The sequence below is a fragment of the Triturus cristatus genome, chromosome 3_1 (genome assembly GCF_964204655.1).
Source record: "Triturus cristatus chromosome 3_1, aTriCri1.1, whole genome shotgun sequence".
In the NCBI taxonomy this organism is placed as follows: Eukaryota; Metazoa; Chordata; class Amphibia; order Caudata; family Salamandridae; genus Triturus; species Triturus cristatus.
In genome coordinates this window covers 656931464-656959065 of record NC_140583.1, presented here as the reverse complement: position 1 = coordinate 656959065, position 27602 = coordinate 656931464, and the positions used below count along the sequence as shown (strand labels likewise).

Below are 27602 nucleotides of genomic sequence, written 5' to 3'. Positions count from 1 at the left end.
TTTGTTTTTTTAAGCATTGAAAGCCTTGGAAAGTGTGACGCTGTGAAGTTAAAAAACAGCTTCTAAATCCATTTACGGTAGTGTGAAACCCTTTCCTCTACTGTATTGTACAACAGGTGAACTACTGCTTCTTGGTAGCTGTCCCCCATTAGAGGCCCTAACATTGCTTGCTTCATGAATCTTCCCCTAATTTTTAACAAACATGGATATGGATACAAAGTGAATATAGTGCTTGAGAAAAACAGACAAATTCCACAGATCCTATTCAGAATGTTTTGCATTAACATTTAATGATATTGCCCCACATGGTGTAACAGGAATTACTTTTTTGCAAATACTCCCCCTTCTACCACCTTAAGTCAAATAGTCTGTCTAAATTTAGAGTTACATTCTAACTAAAATAATATACAGTCGCACCTAAACCTACACATAGTCTCTTCTTGAAGTTATTTGTTTGTTGGGGAAATAATAGTTTACTATTTGTGCTCCAGACTCGCAAGTACTGGTGCGCTCCAGCTAGATAACCAAGTTACTCCCTGTTGGAAAGTAGCCCTTTTGACACGGTCACCCCCACTTTTTCCCTGATAACTGGTGTGATTTCGACTGAAAGTGAACAGGGTTCCTGCTAACTATTTCCCCAGTGCCAGAGCTCTTTCCCAAAACTGTACAATTGTTTCCCCAATTGGCGAAACCTGTAGCACCCTCTGTGAGTCCCTAGTTAACTGTACCCCTTGTACCCAGGACATGAGGTACTAACGAGGGTCCTTAAGGGGAGTAGCATGAATTCTGCCACCCTAAGGCACTCCTCACCAAGCACATGCAAGGCTGCATGTCTTGGTGTAGACAGACAAAAGTGAAAACACGATATGTCGTACATCTCCTTTTACCATGTCCCCTATACTGCTTGTATTATTTGTAAGGCACCCCTACAGCAGGCCTGACAGCCCCAAGGCAGGGTGCTGAATATTACATGTGAGGTCATACCTGCATGATCAGATATGCCCCTGTGCTGGTGAGTCCCAGTGACCAGGGAAGTCATTTTAAAACATGTGCTGGACACTGGCAAAAACCAGTTCCCCAGCTACATCATGTCTTTACCGAAGATAGGGATGCTTGATATCAAACATCTCATATTGGTAAATCCACACTGATTCCAGTGATGGATTTATCAATACATGCACCCAAAGGACGCCTTAGAGGTGCCCCCTGAAAACCTACCAGCCTCTGGTGTGCTCCCTTACTGGTTTCTGCCTTCCTGCCACCCGAGACACTGTTCTGACCTCCTAGGGTTAGAGCCTTTGCTCTCAGGAGACTCTGAACAAAAGCCTGTCCGGGAAGAGAGTCTAACACCCCCTCCCACAGGATGACCTGCTGAGTAGCCTTCCTATCCAGGCAAGCTTCAAAAAGCTGCTGCCTTTGAAATTCAAATCTTCACGGGAGGAAGCCTGCCCCCTTGTCCAAAGTCCCTTTGGCACCTTGACAGATGGGAAAATAGCTAGTCAGGTAGGCATGCCACCCCCAGGCTACTACTACCCATAAGGTGGTCTAAACTGAGGTGGACACGATTTTTCAGAAGTAGCCATCTTAGTGATGCCATACTTAGGAATTCTGGGATAGGGTTATGCCCACTTCCAACAGGAAGTGGTCTCATGGGGGGGGGCGTAGTGACCCCAGGGATCAGTAGCTTATTTGCTACTACCCTACACTCACCTACCACCCCTAAATTGAGCCCCTAAATTGAGTATTTAGGGGAACCTGACACCAGAGATGCAGATCCTGAAGACTGACAAGAAGAGTCGCACAGCAATAACAGAAGACCCGGCAACTGACTAGGTACCGACCCTGCCGGCCTGCCTGTTGACTCGTGACCCGGGAGACCTGCCAGCCTTTGCCCAGGGACCAAGACCTCCCAAAGGACAGAGGAACTGTCCCCTGCATCCGGCAGACAGCCAAAGAAAGACCAAGAGGACTCCGGCTCTGCCAAAACTCGCCGCTGCCATTCGTCACCTCTCCCGAGCCACCCAACCCGTGTCGAAATGGGCTTTGTCAGCGTGGTCCTCAAGCCCTCAAGGTACCAAGTACACTGTCAAGTGACTCCTCTTGAACTTCCCGCCGTCATCTGCAGCCTTTGTTGGCAGGCCCCCTCAACCGCGAGTGTTGCCAGATGGAAAAACCAGACACCCCAAAGACCCTCTGCACCCAGACGCCCTTTCCTGAGGAGAAGACCAAAGGTGTCCCCACGCCCCACAACATCGTAGGAACCAAAGCCACTCGTTGGTTTCACCTGACTGGCCCCTTCCTCTCCTGCAGCCTCTTTCTACCGTGACCGTTCTCCGTTGCATAGCTTTGGGCACCTGATGCTGTTTGGCACCTATGCACCTGGCCGCCCTAGTGCTGCTAGTGGTGTTCTGCTGGTGCTGCCTTGGACCTTGTCCACCACTTACCTTGACTCCTGGAGAAGGGTCTCGTAATTCTCTGACAAGAAGCAATAAACCGCATATGATTTTTCTCCTATAGGTTAACCTTTCAGGACAAAAAAATGAAGGGTCAACCTTTTGAAATGAAAAATATTCCTATTTAAAAACGATTTTCTTCTGATGCCAAAAAATATAAAGATATTTGCTAGTTTTATATATTGGTGTGGATCTCGTTTTTGAGTTGTGTCCAATTTATTGACCATTGTGTGTATTTTCAGATGTCTTGCACTCCTCTGTGTTAAACCTGAGGCTGGTTTACTTCACTACCCCTTAAAAGAACACATTGGGATTGTCATAGCAAGCCCCCTGTCCACACATAAGGGAACCCCTGGACTCTTTATACAATATATGGTATTTTGATATATCATATAAAGAGCCAGCTTCCTAAACTCCCTTTGGGCAATTGATTCTCAAGTAGTTGCACCGTTCAGCAGTCAGTGTTAAAGATGCGCTGTGGACCTCAGGCAAGTTTCCGGGTATTTATTCGAAGACAAATTCATTGCGACTGACAGAGCAGGAAAGGCATCAACAACTGCCGGGACTGTTTCGGGATGATTCCCAAACTCCCTTGTTCCATCCACCCCAGAAGACATGATCCATCCTTGATAACATACACAGTACCTTTGGTACAATTCCCCTTGAAACTCAAAATAGCATTAAACTCCCTCAGGACATAAATGGGTTTGCTAGCATAAGGTATAGGACGAACATTTGAGATTTTTAATGTAACGTTGGAGAATTTCGCACATTCCTTAGCTCCAATTAACGTAAAAAAGGAACCAGAATCTGCCATCATAGTTATGGGTACTCCTGTGAAATTAGACAGTAAGGTCTTTTAACAGCCATAGGCTCAACTTGAGAAACAAACACACTCACATTTCTTAAAACATTTAATATTCCTCAGAAAAACTGTACATAAACAGATCTACACTGTCATCATCAGAATCGCATTGTGCAGCATTTTCCGCACAACACTCCGATACAGTGTTAATTAACCCTTTTATCCAAAACAGTAATATACCGTGATCTACAAACTTTGACAAAATGCCACTTTTTCTTTCACCTTGCACAAGTTTTATCCACAGCCGGACCCTTTTTGGGTATTACCCAAATAAGTTTTGCTGCCACAACAGTAACAGTCCTCTCCCTTAGATTTTTACACATCCTTTCTCTCTTTCCCCTTCGATTTATGATCGACACAAAGAGCATGCACGTCCGATTTCAAGGCCAATTGCTCCATGAAAGCAATGTTAGACTAGCTGTTGCTTGCTATTTCAGTAGCCTTGTCAAGGGTTAAATTATCTGCTTTTATCAATTGTTCCTGTACTTTCTTACTATTAGTCCTTTCCACAATTTTATCCCTTATCATCTCCTCTTCAAAAGTTTTATAATCACACAAAGCTGCATGCACTCTCAAAGCAGTTACATACGATTCAATAGATTCCCCCAGTAACTAATGCCGCATATAATTTTTATGCCGCTCCATTATGACATTTTTTTCTTAAAAAATCGAGCATCAAGCATTTTAGTAATGGAGGCATATTCATCAACAATATCTCCCTTTCCCATAAAACATGTGTGGTATCTCAGCTATCACCATGACCATTGCCATGGTTATTGTTACTAGATACTGACTTACTGTTCTAGATCGTTGAGTGACGCAGTCAGTTATAGAGTGGTCTTGTCGTGTGTGGATGTACCTGCTTAATGTGGAGAAGTGTGGCTCACTGGTTAGAGGAGGCAGACCTGGAAGCAGAGGTCAGCCTGGGACCAGGGTTCAATTCCCGGCTCGGCTGGGTCTTGAGTCCATAAAATGTCCATGGACTTGATAATTCTCGCTCCAGTGCATACTCGATTCATGGGTTCACACTCTGCGACTCTGGGCAATAGCTTGCTTAATCTCCACATGGGCCCCTCGCGGCGGGATGCCTGGCTTTCACCTTGCGGATGCCCTGCCTGGGTTATCTCACAGGGGAATACCAGGACGGGTTCCCTAAGCAAGCGCTTAGAGACCGCTTGGTGATTTGCGCTATATAAATTCCTGCACATTTACATTTACATTTATTATGAAATCCGTTTATTGGCATTTTGTGGATGTAATCACAGGACATTGTACATTTGAGCAACTTGATGGTTAATAATTGAAATGATACCAGAGATACATCTGTAGACATGAGTTTGGTAACCAGCAGGATCAAGTGCTACACTCACTTATTGGGGAAAGCGAACATTACGGGTCTCCCAGCCAATACCATTATCACAATAGTCCCCGCTTGCTCTCACGCCGTTGGGGAGCTTCCCCGGAAGGAGCCACCCATAAACCACCCGTATTTCTCAGTTGTATACCTCTAAACAGTTCCCTTAAACAGTAAGAAAAGATGGCAGAACAGCAAGAGCCTCAACATAACAACAGCAGCAATTTCGGCATTCGTGACAGCATCCCCACTTTCCGTCCCCCGACCCGAACCCCTCCATCAACCCCTAAACCCCTCGCGCAGACAACTCTATTGATAGCATCGCTCCGCTCCCCGGCTCCTCTCCTAATCAGCCAAGGCCCGCATGATCCTGGTCATGCCTGACTCCCACCTCGCCCTCCGCCCCCCCCCCCTCCTCAGTAAGTGGATCCCCAGCGTGCGTGTCACAGGGTCTTAGGGTGTCCCCATCTAGTTGTATCAGGGTCTGCAAGAATGTATTCCACTGGTGTGCTATTGGCGTTCGCCTGAGGCCCATCGTTTCCTCCCTCAAGAGGGCCGTGCCCTCAGCTCCCGCCCATACCAGCATTGAACTCCGCCATGCTCGTGCTTGGGGGGGTTCCGCCGCCTTCCAACGTTTGGTAATCAACCGCTTCGCCACCACGCCAGCGTTGAGATAAGCGAACGGTGACAAAGGAATTGGCCATTTGATAACCCCGTCTCCTCCGCCAACAAGGCAAACGGGACAAGAGCACCATCGCGGTAGAGGTCCCCCAATGTGTAAAGATCCGCCGCATGCCAATCTGCGAGTTCAGTCGAGCGCAGCACCCCCCGCCCTCTAGGGGAGCCCTCTATCGGCATGGCAGGGGCATAAGGTATACACTTCCGGGTCAGGCGGAGGGCACGGCGGTAGCATTTATAGGCCACTTTAACAAGTAGTGGCCCCGGTTTAAACACCCTTGTGGTCGGATGAAACGACGCAAGAATGTCAGCCAGAGGGATAGGGGGCTCCGCGGTCGCCGCGTCGTCTCGTTCCCTGTCCGCCAGCCACCTGGCCACCCATTGTAGTTGCGCTGCTAAATAATAATGCGCGAAGCACGGCATCGCGAGTCCCCCTTGGCCCGTGGGGAGGTATAACTTGGGTAGTGCCACTCTGTGGCGTGCATTACCCCACACAAAATCTCGGAGAGAATGCTCCAAGGTTGTAAAGAAGGATGCCGGGATATATATTGGCAGGTTAGCAAAATAGTATAGGAGCCTGGGCAGGACCACCATTTTAACTAAAGCGATGCGCCCCGTGACCGTGAGGGGGAGGGTACTCCAAAAACGCATCTGGGCCCTTATCGCCGTCACCGCCTTACCCAGGTTGCCCTCCACCAGATCCGCTGGCTGCCTATATATTTGGATGCCCAAATAACGGAAGGTGTCTGGTTGCCACTTGACTAGTACCCCCCCCCCCCCAAGCAGTATTGCGGGTCCAGAGTATCAGCCCGGAACGTATAAAGGCACGACTTAGCTGCGTTGACTCATAGTCCGGAGAGCGCTGCAAAGTCAGTCAGGACTTGCTCCAGGTCCCCGGAGATGCACTCCACATCTTTAATGAAGACCAGGAGGTCATCCGCATATAGGGAGACCTGATGAGTCGCGTCGCCCATTGGAATGCCACCTGTCAATACCCTCCGTAGGGTAGCAGCCAAAGGCTCTATTGCGAGCGTAAAGAGGAGTGGCGAGAGAGGGCACCCCTGTCTGGTGCCACGACCAATCGGGATGGCTTCGGAAATTTACGGGCCAGTTCTCACCCGCACAACAGGATTTCTATAAAGGAGCGCTGTCATTTGGAGGAACCTGAGGCCCAGCCCGTAGTGTGACAGCGCTGCCACCAGATACCCCCATTCCAGGCAGTCGAAGGCCTTTTCAAGGTCCAATACCAAACATCCCGCTCTCGGCCAATTCTGCGCTCCCTCTGTGGCCACTCGGAAAAATCTACGCAGGTTAAGAGAGATGCTGCGCTCGGGCACAAACCCATTTTGGTCTTTGTGCACCAACACTGGCACCGTTGGGTTCAGCCTCTCCGCCAGGACCTTGGCCAGGATTTTATAGTCAGCGTTGAGAAGGGCAAGGGGGCGGTAGGACCCCAAGTTGGTAGGGTCACGTCCCGGCTTAAGCAAGGAGATCAGATAGGCCTCCTTCATTGAGGCAGGTAAGGTAGCCTCCTCAAGGGCAGTGAGATATAGCGCATGCAGCCTGGGTACTAGGGACTCTCGGTAGGCCTTGTAATACTCCGCCGGAAGTCCGTCCGGCCCAGGCGCCTTTCCAGAGGCCAGTGAAGATACCGCCTCCCCTAACTCCTCCAACATGAGGGGGGCCTCCAGCGCCTCCTGATGGGCACTCGGAACCGTGGGTAGACAGGCGGCCGTCAGGAACTGATCCAGTTCATGTGCCTGTCTGCGTCCTGTCGAAGTGTACAGGGCCGCATAATGCGCTGTCAGTATTTGGTGGATTTCCCGTTGCGTGTGTACCAGTGTCCCGTCCGGCCCGCGGAGAGACTCTATTAAACTACTCATCTTTACATTAAATACCTTCTGGAATCCTTATTACAAATTGGCGACTTCGGACGGGATTGGAATCCATTTCATTGACTTCTTTAAACAAGATTGAACTCATTTTTACACATCTTTCTTAAAAAAAAAAAAAAAGGAAACGGAAAAGAAGAAGGAAAATCGAATATTCTTCAATAGCGGCTCTACATAAAGGAGTAAGCAGAGTGAAGAACCGCTTATTTTAAAGGAAATCATTACTTATCTTCAGACTTTTGAATTTAATTCAACTTTACACATGAGGAAACAATTTTACGAAGATAAACAACATTGACTTTATTCGGATTGCATCCTCACCGTAACGAGAATTTCAAACAGAACTGTATTTCAACTTAAATCGTGTTTATAGTAATTAATTGTTACTTGCGATATCTACAGTTGGCATCTCTACAGTGCATCTTTCGAAGGGGAAACAGCCTTTACCACGAAGCATTTTCTACGCATTACGTTTACAACGATACACTTACCTCGTAAACGTCTTCAAAACGCGTAATTCTTCAACGACCATCTTCACCACGCAAGCAACGTCATCACGGAACAACGTCATCCTAATCCGAAAAAAAAACATCAGTCCGTTTTTAGTGTCGGCGGAGACCTGCGGAAAAAGGAAAAAAAAAAGAAGAAAGGGGGCTTGGGGGGGTCTCCCCCCCAAAAAAGAAAAAGCGGAGTAAAGGTAAAAACGAGGTAACGGCAAAGCGTGGAAAACACATTCCGTTGTAACGCATGCGTGGTAAAGGCATGCGTTGCAATGGAATGCGTAGTAACGACATATATTCCCTTCGAAGCAGAGACGTTCCGAGGAGACGTTCCAACTTGCGACGGACATCTTCCATTCTCGAACTGCGCGAGTGAGGTGGACGAAGATGCAACTCCAGTGTAGGTGAACGGGATAATCACAGAAGGGAACGTCCGCGCGTTACCACGTCACCACTTAGGGTCACGTAACGTAACCTTACGCGACCGCCATTTTAGACTTTGTGTTCTTATCTGAACAAATCACTTGAAACAGAGCATCGGATGCAAGGATCAGCATTAAAAGACGACATTACCCGAAATGTAAAAGAACCGGCAATCTGAGGTAAAGCTCATCTCTAAAAGACAACATTACCACCAACATAAGAAAAAATAATAAAATCGACTAGCGCTACAGTAATCCTTTACAGAGAGATGTGGTATCTCAGCGATCACCATGACCATTGACATGGTTACTGTTACTAGATACTGACTTACTGTTCTAGATCGTTGAGTGAAGCAGTCAGTTATAGAGTGGTCTTGTCGTGTGTGGATGTACCTGCTTACTCCAATAAACTACTCATCTTTACATGAAATACCTTCTGGAATCCTTATTACAACGAGACACTGGCAAACAATTCAAAATATGCCTCTTTCAGGACCTACCGAATGACGCAACAAAGCATATTTCTTTTCTGCGTACAAACCTCTCCTGCAATAACCTCCAAATATGCTTTGAACTGCTCCTTCTATTGTTCCCACTCATTTTGAGGACAACCCGGGTTCGCTAAAAATGCAGCAGGAGGTACCACACTTTACTGCATGCTAATAATGCAGATACACCCCAGTACTACTAGTTAAAAACTACTGATTGCACGAATGTTCCAAGTTCCAGCAGTCACAATTCATTAAATGAACCGTACCTAAATAATAAAGGTGTGAGAATCACCGTACCCATCAGAGACTGACATAAGAATAAACTTGCAACAGAAGTGCGAGCCACGCACCTACCAAGAACTCGCTGAGGTAATGTTCCAGACAAATGCACAAAGTGTACAAAATAAGCACATAAGCTAACAAGGAGAAACCGCTCAAAAGTTGTGCGCATCATCAAAAAGACCCCACTATTCTTCCAGTGTGGCAGCCATACCGGCCCGAAGACGGGAATGGTTAATAGACCTTTCCATGTTAACAGTATGGCTCCAAAGGTGTGCGAATTACTGAACAGACTCTCACAACTCCTTCCAATATAATAGGCGTAAAGCGAGCAAAATGTCAGATACAAGACTGCTCACTTAATCCTCCTAAAACGGCAGTTACGCCGAACCGATTACCCCAGGCTGCATAAGACGGCGGCTACACTGATGTGGTGACGCTCCACAGTTCTTCCACAAGACTGCTAACTCAAACCTCCTAAGAAGATGGCAGTTACGTTGACGCAAAGACAATCCTCATGAGATGCGGGTACACTGACGCGATGACGCACCACACTACTTCCAAGAGTGTCAAGGGACAGTGCAGGAAATATTCATGAAAGTCAACGTAAATCAGAATTGCAAAAGAAAGGTGTCACAACAACAGACCTGCACCACGCTCCATGGCTTTATGCTGCCAAGGATCACTCCATAGGTCGCTGCTGCAGAAACAACGGGTCGAAGGTACGAAGACTCGGCTCGTCACCACTGAAAAAATGTGCTGTTGACTCCAGGTAAGTTTCCTGGTAGATATATATTAAAAATAAATTAACCGCGACCTGCAGAGCGAGAAAGTAATCGGCAACTGCCTGAACTTTTTCAATACACAACATTCTATTGCCTTCCCAGCTCGCCTCCCAACAATCTAGAACCAAAACCCAACACAGTGGTTTGAGTGCGAGGTGTTAGAGACTCAGATACAGCATGAAACTTTAAATAACATACAGTAAACTCAGTGTCCAGTCAGAACACTTAATCAGCTACCAAAAGCTCACTTTGTTTTACAGTGGGTATAATACAGCCCTTACAACTAGGACAGAGCCAAAAACCAGAAGGTCCGCACTTTTTTGGGCCGACTTAGAAGCTCAAACAACAATATACAATCTGTGTGTTACAGAAGGAACTTGGGGCTCTATGACTTGGGTGCACGGGAAACCTAGATTACCCACTGTATTTCTTGTCTTGATGATTCAAACTTGACTCGAGGGCTTACTATTGTGGATGTTTATAAATTGCTGTCAGTGGGGCAGATGTGGCAGTTATGGAGATAAAATATATTTGGTTGAATATAATGTGCCTGTTTTCTGCCCTAGATCCTCAGTAGCCCAGTGTACAATTCTGGCCTACCCTGTTAATTTGAGGTTGGTGGATCAGTTTCAATTAAAAAAGCTGAACACCCAGGAGGTCAAAAACCTACAACCCAACTCTGGAACAGTGATCTCACCTTGTGTCCAGGAAGTGAAGGACGACGCCAAAGCACAGTTGACAAAACAGTGTTCGGTTAATCGATCTACTTGACTTGTTGAAGTCCATACTAGTTTCACAAATCAATTCAATGGGGAACAAGGTGCTGGAATTGCAACAATGTCTCCTGTGGAGTACCATAACTGGCCATTTAAGGTCAAGATATTTGGTTGGCTGGAGCACAGATGGGATTATTAGCTCCATCTGCACAAGTAGGCTGTCGGAACCACTTTGAAGGCCATTAGGCAGGCAGTAGTTACTGGACATCAACATTGTTGTTTGGGTCTTGTACCACTGATGTCCTGGGGGGTCTAATCTACCATGGCACTGCAAACTGGGCACCAAGTAAACCCTTTCCACCCTTTTTTTTACATTCATTTTTATTGAAAACGGGACATGACAACCCAGTATGTATGTATACATAAGCAACAGCGACAGGACATTGATACAGGGTAGGCCCCAAACACATAATCACTTGATCAAGCAATAATATAATCACGGTTCCCCAGTACTCAGACTCAGTGCGACGGTAACGTCTCTCGTTAGCGGGGGCATACATATCCCTCACCTATAATTATTCAATTTATTCAATTTCTCCCAGATCTGCATCCACTTGGTGGGGCACCCCCTAGCTTCATATATGGTCTTTTCTGTAACCATGCACCAGTCCATATCTTTACCCCAATCAACTAAACGTGGTGGGTCCCTCGTCCACTCCACTTTCGCATATTTCACTTAGCCACGATCAGTCCCAGAGTCACCCATATTCGCTCCTTGGAACTCAAGTCCGTCGGGCCCCAGACATTCAAGATACCCAGCTTGATGTTGCAGTTAATCTTTTGTCCCAACACATCCTCTATGCGGGCCACAACTGCCGACCAATACCTTTGGATAGACATACACTCCCAGAGCATGTGGATAACAGTGCCCTCCTGCCCACAGTTCCTGGGGCACCCTCCCTCGGGGCAATAGCCCAATCGCACAAACCCTTTCCACTCTTGACTCTCATGGTAGGGAGGACAAGCAGGCAGTCTTTGGGATGTAGTGTTAGGGGGAAGCGAGACTGAACTCAACAGTTATGCAACAGAGACTAAATATACTGTGTAACCCAGTGCCTTTCTTTGTAGAAAAAGTAAAATACTTTTATTACACACCAGAAAAGTAACTAAACAAAGCAGGGCAATCAGGCACAGGAAATCTAATATGGGTGCTGGAGGATTGTTAGGACTCAAGATATGAGTAGGAGAGATTGTGGCATAGATGCAGTCTCGATATGATGAATTCTGGGTTCAGTAACCAATGGGTCAGCTAAGTTGAGTACCATTACTAAAGAGTAGTTTCAGCTCTTCGGTGTGTAAAGAAGACATATACATATTCAGTTTAGGGGACAGCTGGGCTTCGAGGCATAGTAAATGTGAAAATTCCGTTGTTGGTTTACCCTGAAGTATAAGGTGGTCGAAAATCTTGAGCACGAGACCTGCAAACAGCAGCATGAGCGGTTTTGTTTGAATTTCAGAGGAGCAGCATAGACGGGCTGCACCACCCCTCTTTCCTGGCATCGGTGAAGAAATGTCGTGTGTGTATACATCTTGTTTGTGTTACTTAATGTGATCTTATATAACATTTGCATACAATACGTGAAAGAAAACCTGTCACCAGTGCCCACCTTTTCACTGTTATTTCTTTTCGGCTTCTTAACGTGGTAGGCTCAATTTAGTCATCTTGACAGGTTCACACTTGTTCTGTGTTTTACAAAACCAGGCACTTTTGTGGCATTTTGTAGAGGGATACAAGCAACAGGGATTTTTGATTGCGTGGTTGTTGTTAAACTTTGGGAACAAGCAAGACGGAAATTGAGAGAAGAAAATATTGGGGGTGCGAATTTAATATCCATTTGAACCTTCAATGCCATGCAGGCAATTTTAAACGAACATTGAAAATGGGAGGTCTCGCCCTCGTTTAAGTTAAAGCAATTCTGTTTGTATTTAGGTGGCTTTTTAGCTTTGCTATTATTAGTGTTTTTCAAACACATATATGTATGCATTCATTTATATTTGTATTTAAATAGATATGCAGTTGTGTATATGTATGTTTATGTATATATATATATTCACTTTAAAAACAATAGGTTTCACACATGTTATAGTTAGCTGGACATTTCACTCGTAAAAAACCATTGAAATTCCCCCGTTATAGTTAGTTAAGATAACTATGACTCGCGCGCCCGCAATCCACTGCTCATGACGTCACATATTACATTACTCATGACATGGTCAGTGGCATCACTCATGACATCACTGGTGACTTCATCCTTGTGATAGAGTGGCGTTCGCGCGAGTTATAGTTATCTGAACTAACTATAACGGGGGAATTTCAATGGTTTTTTACGAGTGAAATGTCCAGCTAACTATAACATGTGTGAAACCTATGGTTTTTTAAGTGAATTTGCAAGGTTTTTTAAATGCTAATTCCTAACTATAACGTGTGTGAAACCTATGGTTTTTTAAGTGAATTTGTAAGGTTTTTTTAAATGCTAAGTTATGTATGTTTTATTATATTTTTATATATTTATTTTACAATAAGCTACCTATGTATATTTTAAGGTTTTTCACTGTGTGTGCACGGTGCGCGCACCCCGCGATTTTTTGAAAAAAAAATAAATGTTTTTTTCACCCTTTGGGGTCCTTCAGGGACCCCCTGACAAAGGCTAGGGGGTCAGGAACTCTCTACCCTGCCCCCTTTTTACGTTCTCCACCTTTCTTTTTCACTGTCACACACAAAACACACAAAATGGCGGCCGACACTTCCTGATTTCGACCGATTCGAATGTTGACTGACATGTAACCACCAATCAGAATTACGCTCTAGATATTTATGTGCTTTTAACTGCAATTTTCTCAGGAACTACTGAACAGATTGACAACATATATGCAAAAGGCACATGCCTGACCTGAGGACTACCTCTCTGCCAAATTTCAAGTAATTCTGTTCAGCCGTTCGGGCTGTACCTTCGACTAAAGGTCCTATGGAAAAATGCATGGGGAAAACGCGTTTTGGGATCCCCCTTTTTTCTCGGCCCCCGCTTGACGAATCACCCCGAGACTTTCAGGCTAGGAGCTGAGCAGAGCGCCCCATTAGTTTTGAAAATTTTGCGAAGAATCGTCACCCGGCGCCAAAGTTATTCAAAATAGAATTTTGAGATTTCCTATGGAAACACGGTCCTAACTATAACTATCTACTGGCGACCGCCAGTAGATAATTTACACACACATATATATATATATATATATAAATGCATATATGTGCATATTTGTGCGCGTAGAGAGGAAGAGAGGTAGAGGGAGGTAGAGAGAGGTATAGAGAGGTAGAGAGGTATGTAGAGAGTAGTAGAGAGCGAGGTAGGTAGAGAGTGAGTAGCAGAGAGTGAGTAGCAGAGTAGTAGAGAGTAGTAGAGAGTAGTGAGTAATAGCGAGTGAGTAGTAGAGAGAGTAGTAGAGAATAGTAGAGAGAGAGTAGTAGAGAGTGAGTAGTAGAGAGTAGAAGAGAGTGAGTAGTAGAGAGTGAGTAGTAGAGAATAGAAGAGAGTGAGTAGTAGAGAGTGAGTAGTAGAGAATAGAAGAGAGTGAGTAGTAGAGAGTGAGTAGTAGAGAGTGAGTAGTAGAGAGTAGAAGAGAGTGAGTAGTAGAGAGTGAGTAGTAGAGAATAGAAGAGAGTGCGTAGTAGAGAGTGCGTAGTAGAGAGTGCGTAGTAGAGAGTGCGTAGTAGAGAGAGAGTGAGTAGTAGAGGGTGAGTAGTAGAGGATGAGTAGTAGAGTAGTAGAGAGTGCATAGTAGAGAGTAAAGTGAGTGAGTAGTAGAGATTAGTAGAGAGTGAGTAGTAGGGAGCAGTAGAGAGTAGTAGAGAAGAGTGAGTGAGTAGTAGAGTGAGTAGCAATGAGTGAGTAGTAGAGGGTGAGTAGTAGAGTGAGTAGTAGGAAATAGATAATAGTGAGTGAGTAGTAGAGAGTGAGTAGTGAGTAGTAGAGGGAGAGTAGTAGAGAATAGTAGAGAGAGAGTAGTAGAGTGAGTCATTGAGTGAGTAGTAGAGTGAGTAGTAGAGTGAGTAGAGAGTAGCGAGTGAGTAGTAGAGAGTAGTAGAGAATAGTGAGTAGTAGAGAATAGTGAGTGAGTAGCAGAGTGAGTAGTAGAGTGAGTAGCGTGCAGTAGAGAGAGAGTGGTAGTGAGTGAGTAGTAGAGAGTAGTAGAGAGTGAGTAGTAGAGAGTGAGTAGTAGAGAGAGTAGTAGAAAATAGTAGAGAATAGTGAGTAGTAGAGAGTAGTAGAGAGTGAGTAGTGAGTGAGTAGTAGAGAGAGAGTAGTAGAGGGTGAGTAGTAGAGTGTAGTAGAGAGAGTAGTAGAGAGAGAGTAGTGAGTGAGTAGTAGAGAGTGAGTAGTGAGTGAGTAGTAGAGAGTGAGTAGTAGAGAGTGAGTAGTAGTGAGTAGTGAGTAGTAGAGAGAGAGTAGTAGAGGGTGAGTAGTAGAGAGTAGTAGAGAGTGAGTAGTAGACAGTAGAAGGGTGAGTAGTAGAGAGTGAGTAGTAGAGAATAGAAGAGAGTGAGTAGTAGAGAGTGAGTAGTAGAGAATAGTAGAGAGTGAGTAGTAGAGAGTGAGTAGAGAGAGAGAGTAGTAGTAGAGGGTGAGTAGTAGAGGGTGAGTAGTAGAGAGTGCGTAGTAGAGAGTAAAGTGAGTGAGTAGTAGAGATTAGTAGAGAGTGAGTAGTAGAGAGCAGTAGAGAGTAGTAGAAAATAGTAGAGTGAGTAGTAGAGTGAGTAGCAATGAGTGAGTAGTAGAGGGTGAGTAGTAGAGTGAGTAGTAGAAAATAGAGAATAGTGAGTGAGTAGTAGAGAGTGAGTAGTGAGTAGTAGAGGGTGAGTAGTAGAGGGTGAGTAGTAGAGGGTGAGTAGTAGAGGGTGAGTAGTAGAGAGTGAGTAGTAGAGAGTGAGTAGTAGAGAGTGAGTAGTAGAGAGAGAGTAGTAGAGAATGGTAGAGAATAGTGAGTGAGTAGTAGAGAGAGTAGTAGAGAGTAGTAGAGAGTGAGTGAGCAGTAGAGAGTAGTAGAGAGAGTAGTAGAGAGTGGGAGAGTCTGGAGAGCATGAGTCTGGCAGCGGAGTTCTGTATAGTTTGGAGTCTCTGCAGAAGGTGCGTGGAGATCCCAGCGTAGAGTGCGTTGCCATAGTCTAATCGGCTGATGGTCTGGGCCTGAGTGACGGTACTTCTGGTGTTGAGGACATTTGAAGACTTTTCATAACATGCGAAGTGGGAGAAAGCAGGCAGAGGAGACTGCGTTGATCTGGGACTACATGGTCAGTTTGCTGTCACAGATTATTTCAAGGTTTCTGGTGTGGTCGGTCCGTTTGGGTGATGGTCCTAGTTCCAAGGGCCACCGGGTGTCGTTCCAAAGGGTGGTGGTGTTGCTGAAGATCAGCATTTCTGTTTTGTCTTTGTTGAGCTTTAGGCAGTTGTCCTTCATCCAGTTGGCGACACTTTAATGCACCTGTGTAAGTTAGTTCTTGTGTTGGCGGGCTCTTCTGAGAGCGTGAGGATGAGCTGAGGATTTACATGGGATGCCAAGAATGTCTATTGAGAATGATTAATAAGGAAACAACAGTTTAATTTGGGTTTAGCATGGTTAACCTTCTACACAGTTGACCATAAACTACTCATTAAGGCACGTCAAGAAAGGGCTGGAGCAGAAGAGATGGTATTACAATGGTTCACCTCTTTTCTACAGAACCGCACCCAAAATATAAAAATCAAAAACTTCTCATCTGACCCACTCTTCGTCAGCAGGGGTGTCCCCCAAGGATCAGTACTCTCCCCGCAACTTTTCAACATCTACATGGAACCCCTCAGCTACATACTAAAAAAATCCAACATTCCCTTTCACCTCTATGCAGATGATACCCAGATCTATCTGGAAACCCCCTCCATGGAAGACATTCAGAGTCTGAACAACACTCTAAAAAAAAGTCCAACACTGGCTATCACGCAACCAACTAAAACTCACCTAAGACAAGACTGAAATCCTCCTAATGACCAACGATGAGAACAACCCCCAAATCTTAGAATGGCTAAAAGCGATTGATACGCTCAACTACAACCCCACCTTTGCCGACTCTGCAAAATCGCTGGGAATCACCCTGGACCCCAAACTCGACATGAGCATTCACATCAAGAACACCGCAAAGAACGCCTTCCTCAACCTAAAACTACTCAACAAAATTAAACCCCTCAAACAAGATACTTAATCTCTGGTGCTGTCCAGACTGGACTACGGGATTGCAACCCTCACAGGATCAGCTAAATCCCACCTAGCTCCCCTCAGATCAACTCTGAACGCAGCAGCCAGAATGGTCACCGTAGTTAAGAAATATGAACACCTCTCCCCTGCACTCAGGGAGCTAAAATGGCTCCAAATCGATACGCACACAGGGAATCCCGCATACCTGGCCGCCAAACTCCAGAAGGCTGGTCAGACAAGAAACCTAAGTAGTGCAAACACCCTACGCCTTATCCCTCCGAGAACTCGCAAACCAAAAACCGCATCCCGCTCCTTCACAGGGAATGCACCCAAAATCTGGAACTCCGTACCAGTCCATATCAGGTCTAACCCCTCCTATTTACAATTAAAAAAACAGCTCAACGTCCTCCTCCTCAAACGATCTCTCCCGTGTGGATAGCTACAACCTAACCGAAGAAGCCTACCCACAGCAGCACACAGACACTTTGACATTAAGTAAGCTGCCCCAGGACTATCTCCTATATCCCCACCCCCGGTCCAAACTCGTCACGAGTCGTTATGCTCTCTTTGACGACAAGGCCTTGTACACACTGCTGTGATAACTTACCCTGCGAGTGACACTGTGCGCTCTACAATGATATTATGTGATCTGTCCTGAGCCATTGTACATACTACGTTTTCTGTATATTACAAGTGATCATGCTGTAAAGCGCCCCGATACCTTCGGGTCTGACTAGCGCTATATAAAACTCTTAAATAAATAACCTTATTTTTAACAGTAAAACATATCCTGTCCTTTGAATGCAACATAGGTGATGTAGGAACTGTTGTTGGGTATGGTTCGATACAATAAGTTTAGATAAAAGACCCTACTAGACATTCACACGTGGATGGGGTTCTTCTCCAGTCAACCCAGTACTTGCAACATTTGCCTGCAGTGGGTATTAGACTAATTAGATTTTCTGTTTTTGTACCATCTACTTGGACGTTCTAGAGGAAGCTAGTTACATCAATTAACAAAAGGCAGTTGGAGCTGTAGCGTTGCCCTAAGCTTATACAAAGCAGGCACCTCCAGGGCTATTGATTATGTTTTATTTCTATTGTCAACTTGGAGCATTCTTTGTCACTCGCTTGCATTTATGCCTTAACTGAATCATTTAAAAAAATATATAAATATTTTCAAATTGACTTTCAGATGTATGATTTTAAATTGTATGTTGGGTTGATACCTGGAATAAACATTTTGGTTTACTTTTTGCTGTCTTGTTTACAATACACCTTTACCCACTTGACTGTTAACACTCATAGAATGATGTCCCACGAGGCAGTTCCTAATTTGTGCTCTGCACTGTCACTTATTTTTAAACATCGGCACTGGTTTGTGTGAGTACAACGCATGGTGGCACTCTCAGCCTATTTTTGAGCAGAGTATGTCAGTGGTATGTTTAGTAATTCAATGTACTGAAACAAAATGATACAATTTACACTGGAAACCATCCCTAGAGCTTGGGTGACCCGTAATTGTCCAAAATGTCACATTTGTTTGAATGTGATGGTTTAAAGGTAATGTTGTCACCAACATTAGTCAGCAGTGGCTTGAGCTGTGGGTGGTCGATGTGCAGTGGTATGCATTGGGTCCTGGCACATATATTTTTAAAATTACGTTCTGCAGTGAAGAACACTTTATTTCTACATAGAATAGTTCACCCTAGGGTCACTGAATGGGATCCATGCCTCTGTGACACCACTATTCCTGTTCAGGAACTTCTTTTATGCCTCATGATTGTTATGGAGTGCCAAGATCCCAGATTCCAGAATGTGCTGATATGTTGTTTGAGTGCCCTTTGTTTGGAAAATTGGTGTTGCGGTAACCTGGAGCATCTGGTCACCTTCCTTCCCCCCTTCATGCTCCCATCCCTTCCCAAAACAACACACTTCTCCTCACAAGACAGCATTTCCTCAGAAAACCTCCTGTCTTTAAACTCTATTGCTTCAATTTTACCTTGCCCATCCCTCCCACCTATAATAGAGCTATGACCCATTAAAGCTTGGCACATCTTACCACAGAAAACCGTTATCACCAGGGCACCCAGTGGTACACTTTCTCCATTCATTACAACCCTACTCCCTGCAGGACTTTGCATTCCTCATTGTAGCACTCTGCCCCATACCTCTGCCCTGACCTTGATTCCTAGTAAAATACTGCCATCATGCAGGACACTGCCTTTCACTTGTGGCTGTACCTCGGGACACTTTACCATCCTGAGGACACAGCCTTATCACTGTCCATGCTAGTCTACAACATGCTGTCAGCTAACAGGATTCAGCCCTACATGGGCACTGCTCCCACCCAGGTCTGCGGCTTCTACACACATATTTGCATACCCTCTTAACAAGATAGTTTCTATATAAAAGTTAACAAATGCTTCACCTCAAAGAACACTGCTTCTGGGCCCTTTCTCTGCACAAGGCAAACCCAGTTCTCTCAGTCCAACTGGATGCACCCCCTTTTACACAGCACTGCTTCCGAGAGGATCCTACATCCCAATAAGACGCTACTTTCCAGAGTGCTTGCAACCCACAGAACATCCATCATTGCAGGAGGCACTATGCTTCTCCACAGGATTCTGCTTCCCAAGATATTTCCGCCCAACACTTTGCTCCTTCCTCATCCCTGCCCTGCACGAACTTGTCCTTGTACTATCATCCTCTCCCACCAAAAACCCCTCACTCCCCTACAGTGAGCCTCAACCATTTGAATTTGAATGGTCGTGAATTAGGATTCAGTTAGAGATAGAGCTGATTTTGGGGGCACACATCAGGGTAGTTTTGGGGGCCCAAAGCGGTGATCCTTTTATTGTTTTGTCTTCGACACTTCTTGTTGTAGATGACCTAGGGCAGTGGCTTGAATGTAATATACAAATCGTGTGTGGTGCAAAGTTCTCATCATGACTATTGTTGTTCTCTTCTTCCATAGCATGGCTGGACTCCCACAGAACAATCTTCAAAAGCAGTTGCAGCTTCACTCAGTGAAAGGAACCTTAAATAAACCATCGCTACAGAAACCAAAAACTGGGTGAGTCTGAGTACCTTTTAGACTCTTTAGACCTTAGTGTGCCATGAAACGTCTCCCTTCTTGAGTTTCGCTTTCATTGCCATCTGTGAAACAGCGGCAACAGGGTTCACAGCCATACCCCCAAACCAGGGTTACTGAGTTCCTAGCATTTCTGCCATTGGCTGAAACTGGATGATATTATGGTCAGAGTGTCCTTTTATTACTTCTATTACTTCTACCTGCTCCCAACCTAAAGGGCACTGAGAGCTTTGTAGCACTGTCATCTGTCTCTACGTTAACTGTGTATTTTGTAAGCTTTGTACTGCAAATCTTGTTGCTAAGTACAGCATTTATCAAAATGTTCTTGTGATCATTCTTTAATTGCAATCTAGGCAGTTCTGAGATTGTTGCCACTAGTTCATTAACCAGGTGTTAATGCAATCGTAGTTTCACTAACACTGGTTGAAACCTTGGGCCTACTGCGATCCAGGAGTATCATTACAGCCACAGGAGTGCTGTAGTTCGATTCACTGCTGCCTGTTCAAGGGATGTTGAGATCATAGAGAACCACTGCTATTAACTGTAGAGTAAAGGTCTGAAACATTTTGCATGGTACCCAACTTGCACCGATGCTATCAAGTGTGCACCTCAATAGTTCCCTTTCTCGTTGATGCCTAAGCTGCTGTGTGGCAGTGTACTCTGCATCCGCCAAGCATGTACCTTGACAGGCCACTGCTTAGTCTGCACTGGACAGCTCAGTATGAACCCTTGTTAGCCATTGTGTTCCATGACAGGCAAGTTTGCACTGGATCATCCCAGGGTGCCTTTTGGTGGCTCAGTCTGGTCGGTCCAGAGTGTATGTTAATGACTCCAGTTCACTGTATGGTTGTGACCCAGCCCAGCCTTCAGCATCATGGCTTTACCCTAACATGTCAGCCAAGTGAGTTCCAGCATGCCCCTTCCTTAACTGTAATGGCCTAGCATGCAATCTAACAACTTAGTCTGAACTGGACCAGTCCAATTTAAACCAAGGTCGCTAAATTCCCACACTGATCATCTAAGCTGCACCTACAGCTTACATTGATCTAGACCAGTGATCGGTGACAACCAAATGACAGCTTTACACTCTTGGTTTGGTTGAAGATTTTACTCCACTCTGAAGAGATTAAACAGTCCTGATAAACGGATGGAAAAGGAAAACGAAAACTGAGAAACCACATTGAAGAAAACCAAATCATGGAAAACCAATTTCAAGGAAAGACAATTTTAAGGAAATGGTGAGGGGTTTTAAGGTTCAATTATGGGTAGCAGCTGTGGTGTTGAAGAGTTTTTTAAAGTTCAGGATGGGGTTAAATTTAGGGTGGTGTTGGGTTTTAAGGATTCGGGATGGGTGGAGTTTAGAGGTAGAATTTTTTTTTTAGGGTTCAGTGATGAGTAGTTTAGGGTGATGAGTTCTTATGCGTCATGGATGGCTAGTGTTTAAGGACGGTGAGGGTTTTTTAGGGTTCAGGGATTGGTGGGGTTTGGGTGTGCTGAGGTTCTTTAATGGGTATGGGATGGGTGGGATTTAGGCGTAGAAAGGGGTTTTTAGGGTTCAGGAATGGGTGGAGTTAGAGGTAGTGAGTAATCTTATAGTTCAGGGATGGTGGATATTTGGGATAGTGAGGGCTTTTAGACTTCAATAGTGTAGTTTAGGTGTGGTGAGGAGTTTTAGGGGGCAGGGATTGATGGTGTTTAGGGTTTGTGAGGGGTCAACGATGGATGTTGTTTAGGAGTGGTGATGGATCTGTGAATTAAAAACATCCAAAGTAATTGTTTGACAATGTAAAAGCTATAAATATGAAATAATGTGCCCTGAAGTAAGCACTGAAATAAATTATCTCCCACAAAACTGTTTCTGGAAGAGAGACCTGCAGCCATTGTAGTTACACTTAAAACATAAGCATTTAAAAGCCATTTTTGACCAAAAAGACATTCTATACGTTTGTTTCTACGAAAAAGGAAATGAAAATGTCCATTAAACAGTTTAGATGAAATGGTTTCTCAGTAATGGCGTTCCACGATATCGTTTTTCTGTGAAATCACATACAACCTTGGTAAACACCCTGGAAGCTACTGGAATTCTCTGTTTATTCATTTCTTTGTGATGACGATGTAGTATAGTTCTCATATTGGGTATGCCTATCTGTCTTTCAGAACTTTCACTTTTAAGAAGAAGTCCTCTCCTGATGTCTCTACATCCAGCAGTATTTTCAAGGTCACACGCTTTCCTGTTTTCCAGGACCAGAATGTAAATGTGTCTGAACAGGTGCCAGTCTCTAAATGTCTTCCATCTTTAACCAAGCCCAAGCCGCAGCAGAGTCGAATCAGCAGTTTCCTCCAGCCCACCGCCCAGGCACAGAAAAGCGACCTAGAGTTCAAACCTGCAGCAACACCTAGTTTGGAAGTGCCTGTCCATGACACACCATTGGTTTCTACAGCACAGAACAAAGGAATCCCCTTTGAGTCAGTACAGTCCACGGCTCAAAGGACAGATCCTGATTCATCAATTGCCTCTGTTATTAGTTTGGAAGACTGGGATGATATAGACGACTTTGACACCTCATGGAAAGAAAAGAACAGTGTCAAAACTTTACCACCACCCCAGAAAATCCAGACAGCAAAAGTTAACAAAACCCCTCCACAGTCCACTGCCTGCAAAAGGAATGTATCTAGAACATGGATATTGAATGCTCCTTCTACAAAACTGACTGGCCAAGGGACACGAAAAACCAGTCAACTTAATGTGCAATTTGCATCTGCTAAATCCGACAGCTCGCTGTTACATGATAAGCCTTCAGAGACCTTGGATATGAGTGACAGATCCTTGATTTGTTTAGAAGCTTCTGTTGTCAAAGGAGAATGCAAACATCCAAATGCTGTGCCACCTGAAGAATCTCTGACCTTCAGTGACCCTTGTGATGTTAATGGGGACAGTAAATTTCAAGAAGCGAACAGCAAAGGTGAACTTTTCCCATTTGTTCATTTAGTGTTTTGTAAATTATTTTCCGGTGCTATAGGCATACAAATGTGAATATTTAACAAGCTGTGTTATTGAGTATTTGCATGTCAATTCAAGCGCAATGTATCCTTTTACGTTTGTAAGCCATAGGTGTGTTTTCAGGTGAGAGTTTGATCTTGAGGCCCAGTTATCAAAAAGTTACTTTTTTGAAGAGTTTCCTGAGGTTGGTCATGTTAGCTCTGCAAGAAGAGTGTTTTATTTGTTTTTGTCTTGGGACAGAAAATCCTGTTTTACCAGTGGTAAACTTGTTAGACCATTGGGTCACCCCCCATTGCTTAGATATGCAGGTTTTGGGTATGTGTCAAGTGCTCGACTTTGGGTTAGAGAGAGTGATTTAATTCATTTAAAAAAAAAAAAAAAAACTTTATTTACAGAATTTTCACACCAAAACTGAGCGGTCATACACAGAATCCTTTGAGGCACTATCCAGTGACTTATTTCCATTGCATACATTTGAGTCCTGAACACATTGCACAGTTCGATATACTTTACACTTCACTGACACAGCGGAAAAACCAACACCAGATACAGACAGGTTTGTCCCCCGCACCACAAGCTTACATGCTGCTGCTGCTTGTCCCCGTTAGATGCAACAAGTCCCTGCATAGCTCTCTCTCAATAGCGCAATATCCTCCTCTAGCTTGTCATACTTACGGCAGGCTTTCATATGCAGTTCCTCCGCCAGGGACCACTCACCACACATCTCTCATCCAAGTTTCAAACTATGGAACCCGCTCACCCAGAAAATGGTCACCCTCCGTTTAACCAACACCAGCGCAAGCTGCAGTAGCTTAGTAGCCATTTTCCTATTTTTACGCTCCGGTACCAGCCCCAGGAGGCACTGTTCAGGCGTAGCCTCTATGGAGATCCCCACCCCATTACAGAGCCTTGCCACCACAGCAAGCCAATACGGATGTACGTCTGGGCATTCCCACGCCAGATGCATGAACCCCGAGTGGGCTGTGTGACATCTAGGGCATTCAGGTGACCGAGTGGGATCTATGGGTTGGAGCTTCGCTGGGGTCATATACACTTGCTGCAGATAATTATAGTGCAGTAGCTTCAATCGGGCATCGCAAGACAACTTGCACGTTTGCGTACATACCCTCACCCAATCCTTCTCTGGCAACGGTACCTGCAGATCCTCACTCCAAGCATCCCATGCCCTGCAGGCCAGAGACCCGAATCCAACCTCATGGCCTTGTACAACAAGGACACCAGTCTACACCCGCCGCCACACGTTAACAATATGTCTAGAGTCTCAGAGGTCCAGGGCATGCCTGGGTAGGTGGGCCATGTAGCCTTGGCCAGTTCCATCAGGCCTGTGTATTGAAGATATTGCCCCTGACCCAAGTTAAACCCTTCTCATGCCTGCCCAAAGGTAAGGAAGGTGTCATTTACATATAAATGTGCCAAAACCGGGCAGCCACCTTCCCACCAAGCTTGGAAGGACATGTTCTCCACCATCTTCCGCACTTGAGCTAACTGCCAAATGGGCAACTCCGGATGAAAAGGAGCTAGCCCCAACACTCGCGCCACAGTTTTCTGCTACAGGAAGGCGGTTTGCCTAACCACATATGTTAGTTCCACACTTGCCCCAGCACCCTCCATCAAAATCGCAGGGAGATCACCTGGTTGCACTCAGCTATCAAGTAAACATTTTTCCCAATTATCACCCTCATCCAACCACTGCACTGCATGCTGGAGGTGCGTCGCGTAATAGTAAAAATCAAATCTAGGCACCCCCAGCCCCTCCTCCTCCTACCTCTTCAGAAGCACCTGCAGCGTCTCCCCGCCTAAAATAGGGTCACCAGTAGGGAGTTCAGCTGGACCCAACGCGTTCTGCAGGACATACAGACATCTCGGCAGCATCACCATTTTTGCCACATTTATTTTACCCCTTTGGGACAGTGGTAGCGTATTCCAAAAGTCCACAAAGCGCCTCAGTGACTCAACTGCCCTGGTTATATTCAGCTGAAGTAACTTAGCGTCCCTGTGTGTCACCTGCACCCCCAGGTATCTTAAGTGGTCCGTCTCCCATTTCACACCTAATCTAGGAATCTCCTCTGCCCCACACTCTTTCAGTCCTGCCAGAGGGAACGCCAAAGGCTTACGCCTGTTGATGCGTAATCCAGAATAAACCGCAAATTGATCCACCATCCTCAATAAGTTCGGTATAGCCTCATGCGGAACGTGACATAAAATAGCGCATCATCCTCATACAATGAGATAAGGTGGTTGACATTCCAAATTTGTTTACACCAGTGACCCAAATCCTGCCTTGCCCATACCGCCATGGGCTCAATAGCCAAAGCAAACAGCAACGGCGACAAAGGACATCCCTGCCACGTGCCAAGCCCCAGCAGCCACTGTGCCGACCTAAATTGGCCCAATCACACACGCAACGCAGAGTTCGTATATAATATTTTGACCCACCTACAAAAGCCTGGTCCAATCTTCGAAGAATCTCCAAGAGATATCCCCAGTCCACCGTATTAAACGCTTTTTCGAGATCAATAGAGACCAGCTTCATCTCATCAGGGGCCATCTGCGTCTCATGTGTACATTTTAATAAATAAATTTATACCAGAATGACAAAAATTAAATCAGTAGAACAGGATATATTGAATGTTAAGGTTTTCAGTAAATATAGCACTTAAAAGCACAAAGCACCACTCGCAGTCATCTGGTCGTGCTAGACCCGAGGAAGTCAGAGGTTTAAGTAGACAACAATTGATTGTGTAACAAATACAGTGAGTAGGTTAGTCTCGCTGAAAACTTTATCTTCTCAAAGTGAGGCAGGAAGATCCAGGCTGGTGTTGTACACGATCGTTGCTGGAGCTTCATGTTGGCGGTAATCACGGGCAGTCGTTGCTGTAGCGCAAAGTGCAGAGATCTTGTCTTTGCTGGCTTTTGCTATAGCACGAAGAGTCTGGTTCACCAGAGCTTCGTGTTGGCAGTCATAACCGGCGGCAGAGTCTTGGTGCAAACAGGCCCATTCGCAGATGCGTAGAGCCCAAAACGTCCGGATTTTTCCTTTCTTCACAGGAGGAACTCAGCTAATGCCAGCCAAGGGTGCAGGACCTGAGGATACCCCTCTTGGAGAATGGGAACTCACTACAGCAAAGGCCGGTCTGGTTGCAGGTCCAGACAGATCCATTGTAGAAGGTCAGCTGGGTTTGCAGAGAGGCCACTGAAACTTGTTGCGTCTCTGTAGCTCAGGCAGGAGGTCCGCCATCTGACCCTTGGAGTCACTCAGGTTAGCCTAGGATGAAGGGAGTAGGTCCAGTCTTTTTTCTCAGTAAGTAAGCCAGTCCTCAAGCAGCAGGGCAATCCTCTGGCAGCAGCAGGAGAGTCCTCTGGGGAGCATGGCAGTCCTTCTTCTTTAATGTCCATAAGTGTACTGATGAGTGGTTCTGGAGGTCCAATATTTATACCTGGTGCCAGCCTTTAAAGTAGTGGAATTTCCCATACTACCCCCACGTCTGGTTATGGAAAGTTCTTCACTTCCCCTGTCAAGGCTCCAAGAAGTCTGGGGTAACAAAAGACAATTGTCAGGGTCCTTTGTGTGTTGGAGACAAGACCTTTGAGGTGTATGGGGGAAAGGCACAGCTCCCACTACAGCCATCCTAGCAGGAGGGCCCTTCCTTCCCACACCTAGTACCTTTGATAGGGCCCATCCTGCCCACACCTAGAACCTTTGATGTCACTGTTGGAAGGAATACACAAACCCAAACAACAGAGCCATTCACAGTCATGTGGCCCAGGACACTAGCAGAAGGCACAGGTGGGTAGGACAAGTAATGCCAACTTTCTTAAAGTGGCGTTTTCAGAATCGTGACTTAAAATCTGACTTTTAAATAAATAGGATTTTAAATTACATTCGAGTGTCCGTATAGTAGTAAATGACAATTTTAAGAGTTTTTCACGAGTCAGACATATAAACCTTGTACCTACAAGTCCTGCCTTTGAAATACCATGCACCCAGTCCATTGGGCTTGTAGGGCCTAACTTAGGGGTGGCTTTTATGTATCAAAAAGAAAGGTTTGGTTTGGCAAAAGGTGTATTTTGCCAGGTCAAAATGGCAGTTTAAACTGCACTACAGGTTACAGTGGCAGGCCTGAGACGTGTTTTAAAAGGCTACTCTACTAGGTGGCACAATAAGTGCTGTAGACCTACCAGTAGAATTCAACTTACTGGCCCTGGGTGCATGTAGTTGCATTTACTAGGGACTTGCAAGTAAATTAAGTGTGCCAATTAGGTGTAAGCCAATTTTATCATGTTTGATGGAGAGAGTACTGGCTAGCAGTGGCAAAGTGCACTGAGCCCTAAAACCAACCGAAACAAACAGTGGAGACAAAAAGTTTAGGGAAATACCACACAAAGGATGTCAGGTCTAATCCTTGGTTAACCTGCAGGACACTTGTGTTTGGGATCTATGTTGGCTCCTTTTCAGCAATCAAAGATGACAGTAGTATGCAGAATTGCTTGGAATTCAGTGTCCAGTAGTCGTGCTCACCAGTAATGCAAGGCTTCAGATACTGGGTCATCACCGCCTCTCACAGCTTCATTTCACATATGATAAGGATTGTCAGCTGGAAAATATCCAGTTCTGCTGGGTAAGCTGCAAACAGGATATGCCTTGTGTCTCTTGCATTTTAAAGTGCAGAAATGTACTTTACTCATACACTGGTCGGTTGATCTTTTTTTTAAAGCAATTACGTGATGCTCAATAAGATAATGCAAGACAACCTGATCCTTCATATATTTTG

General features: G+C 45.2%; 1 protein-coding gene across 1 annotated transcript in view; it reads left to right on the top strand.

The window, feature by feature from the left end:
• The window catches only part of BLM (BLM RecQ like helicase), a 383147-nt gene that overhangs the window by 18901 nt on the left and 336644 nt on the right, over positions 1-27602 (top strand). Inside the window, exons 2-3 of the mRNA XM_085644695.1 lie at positions 19692-19790; positions 21966-22771. Of these exons, the coding sequence (XP_085500821.1) occupies positions 19693-19790; positions 21966-22771 (904 nt within the window). The 5' untranslated portion in view covers position 19692. The remainder of the gene's footprint in view (positions 1-19691; positions 19791-21965; positions 22772-27602) is intronic.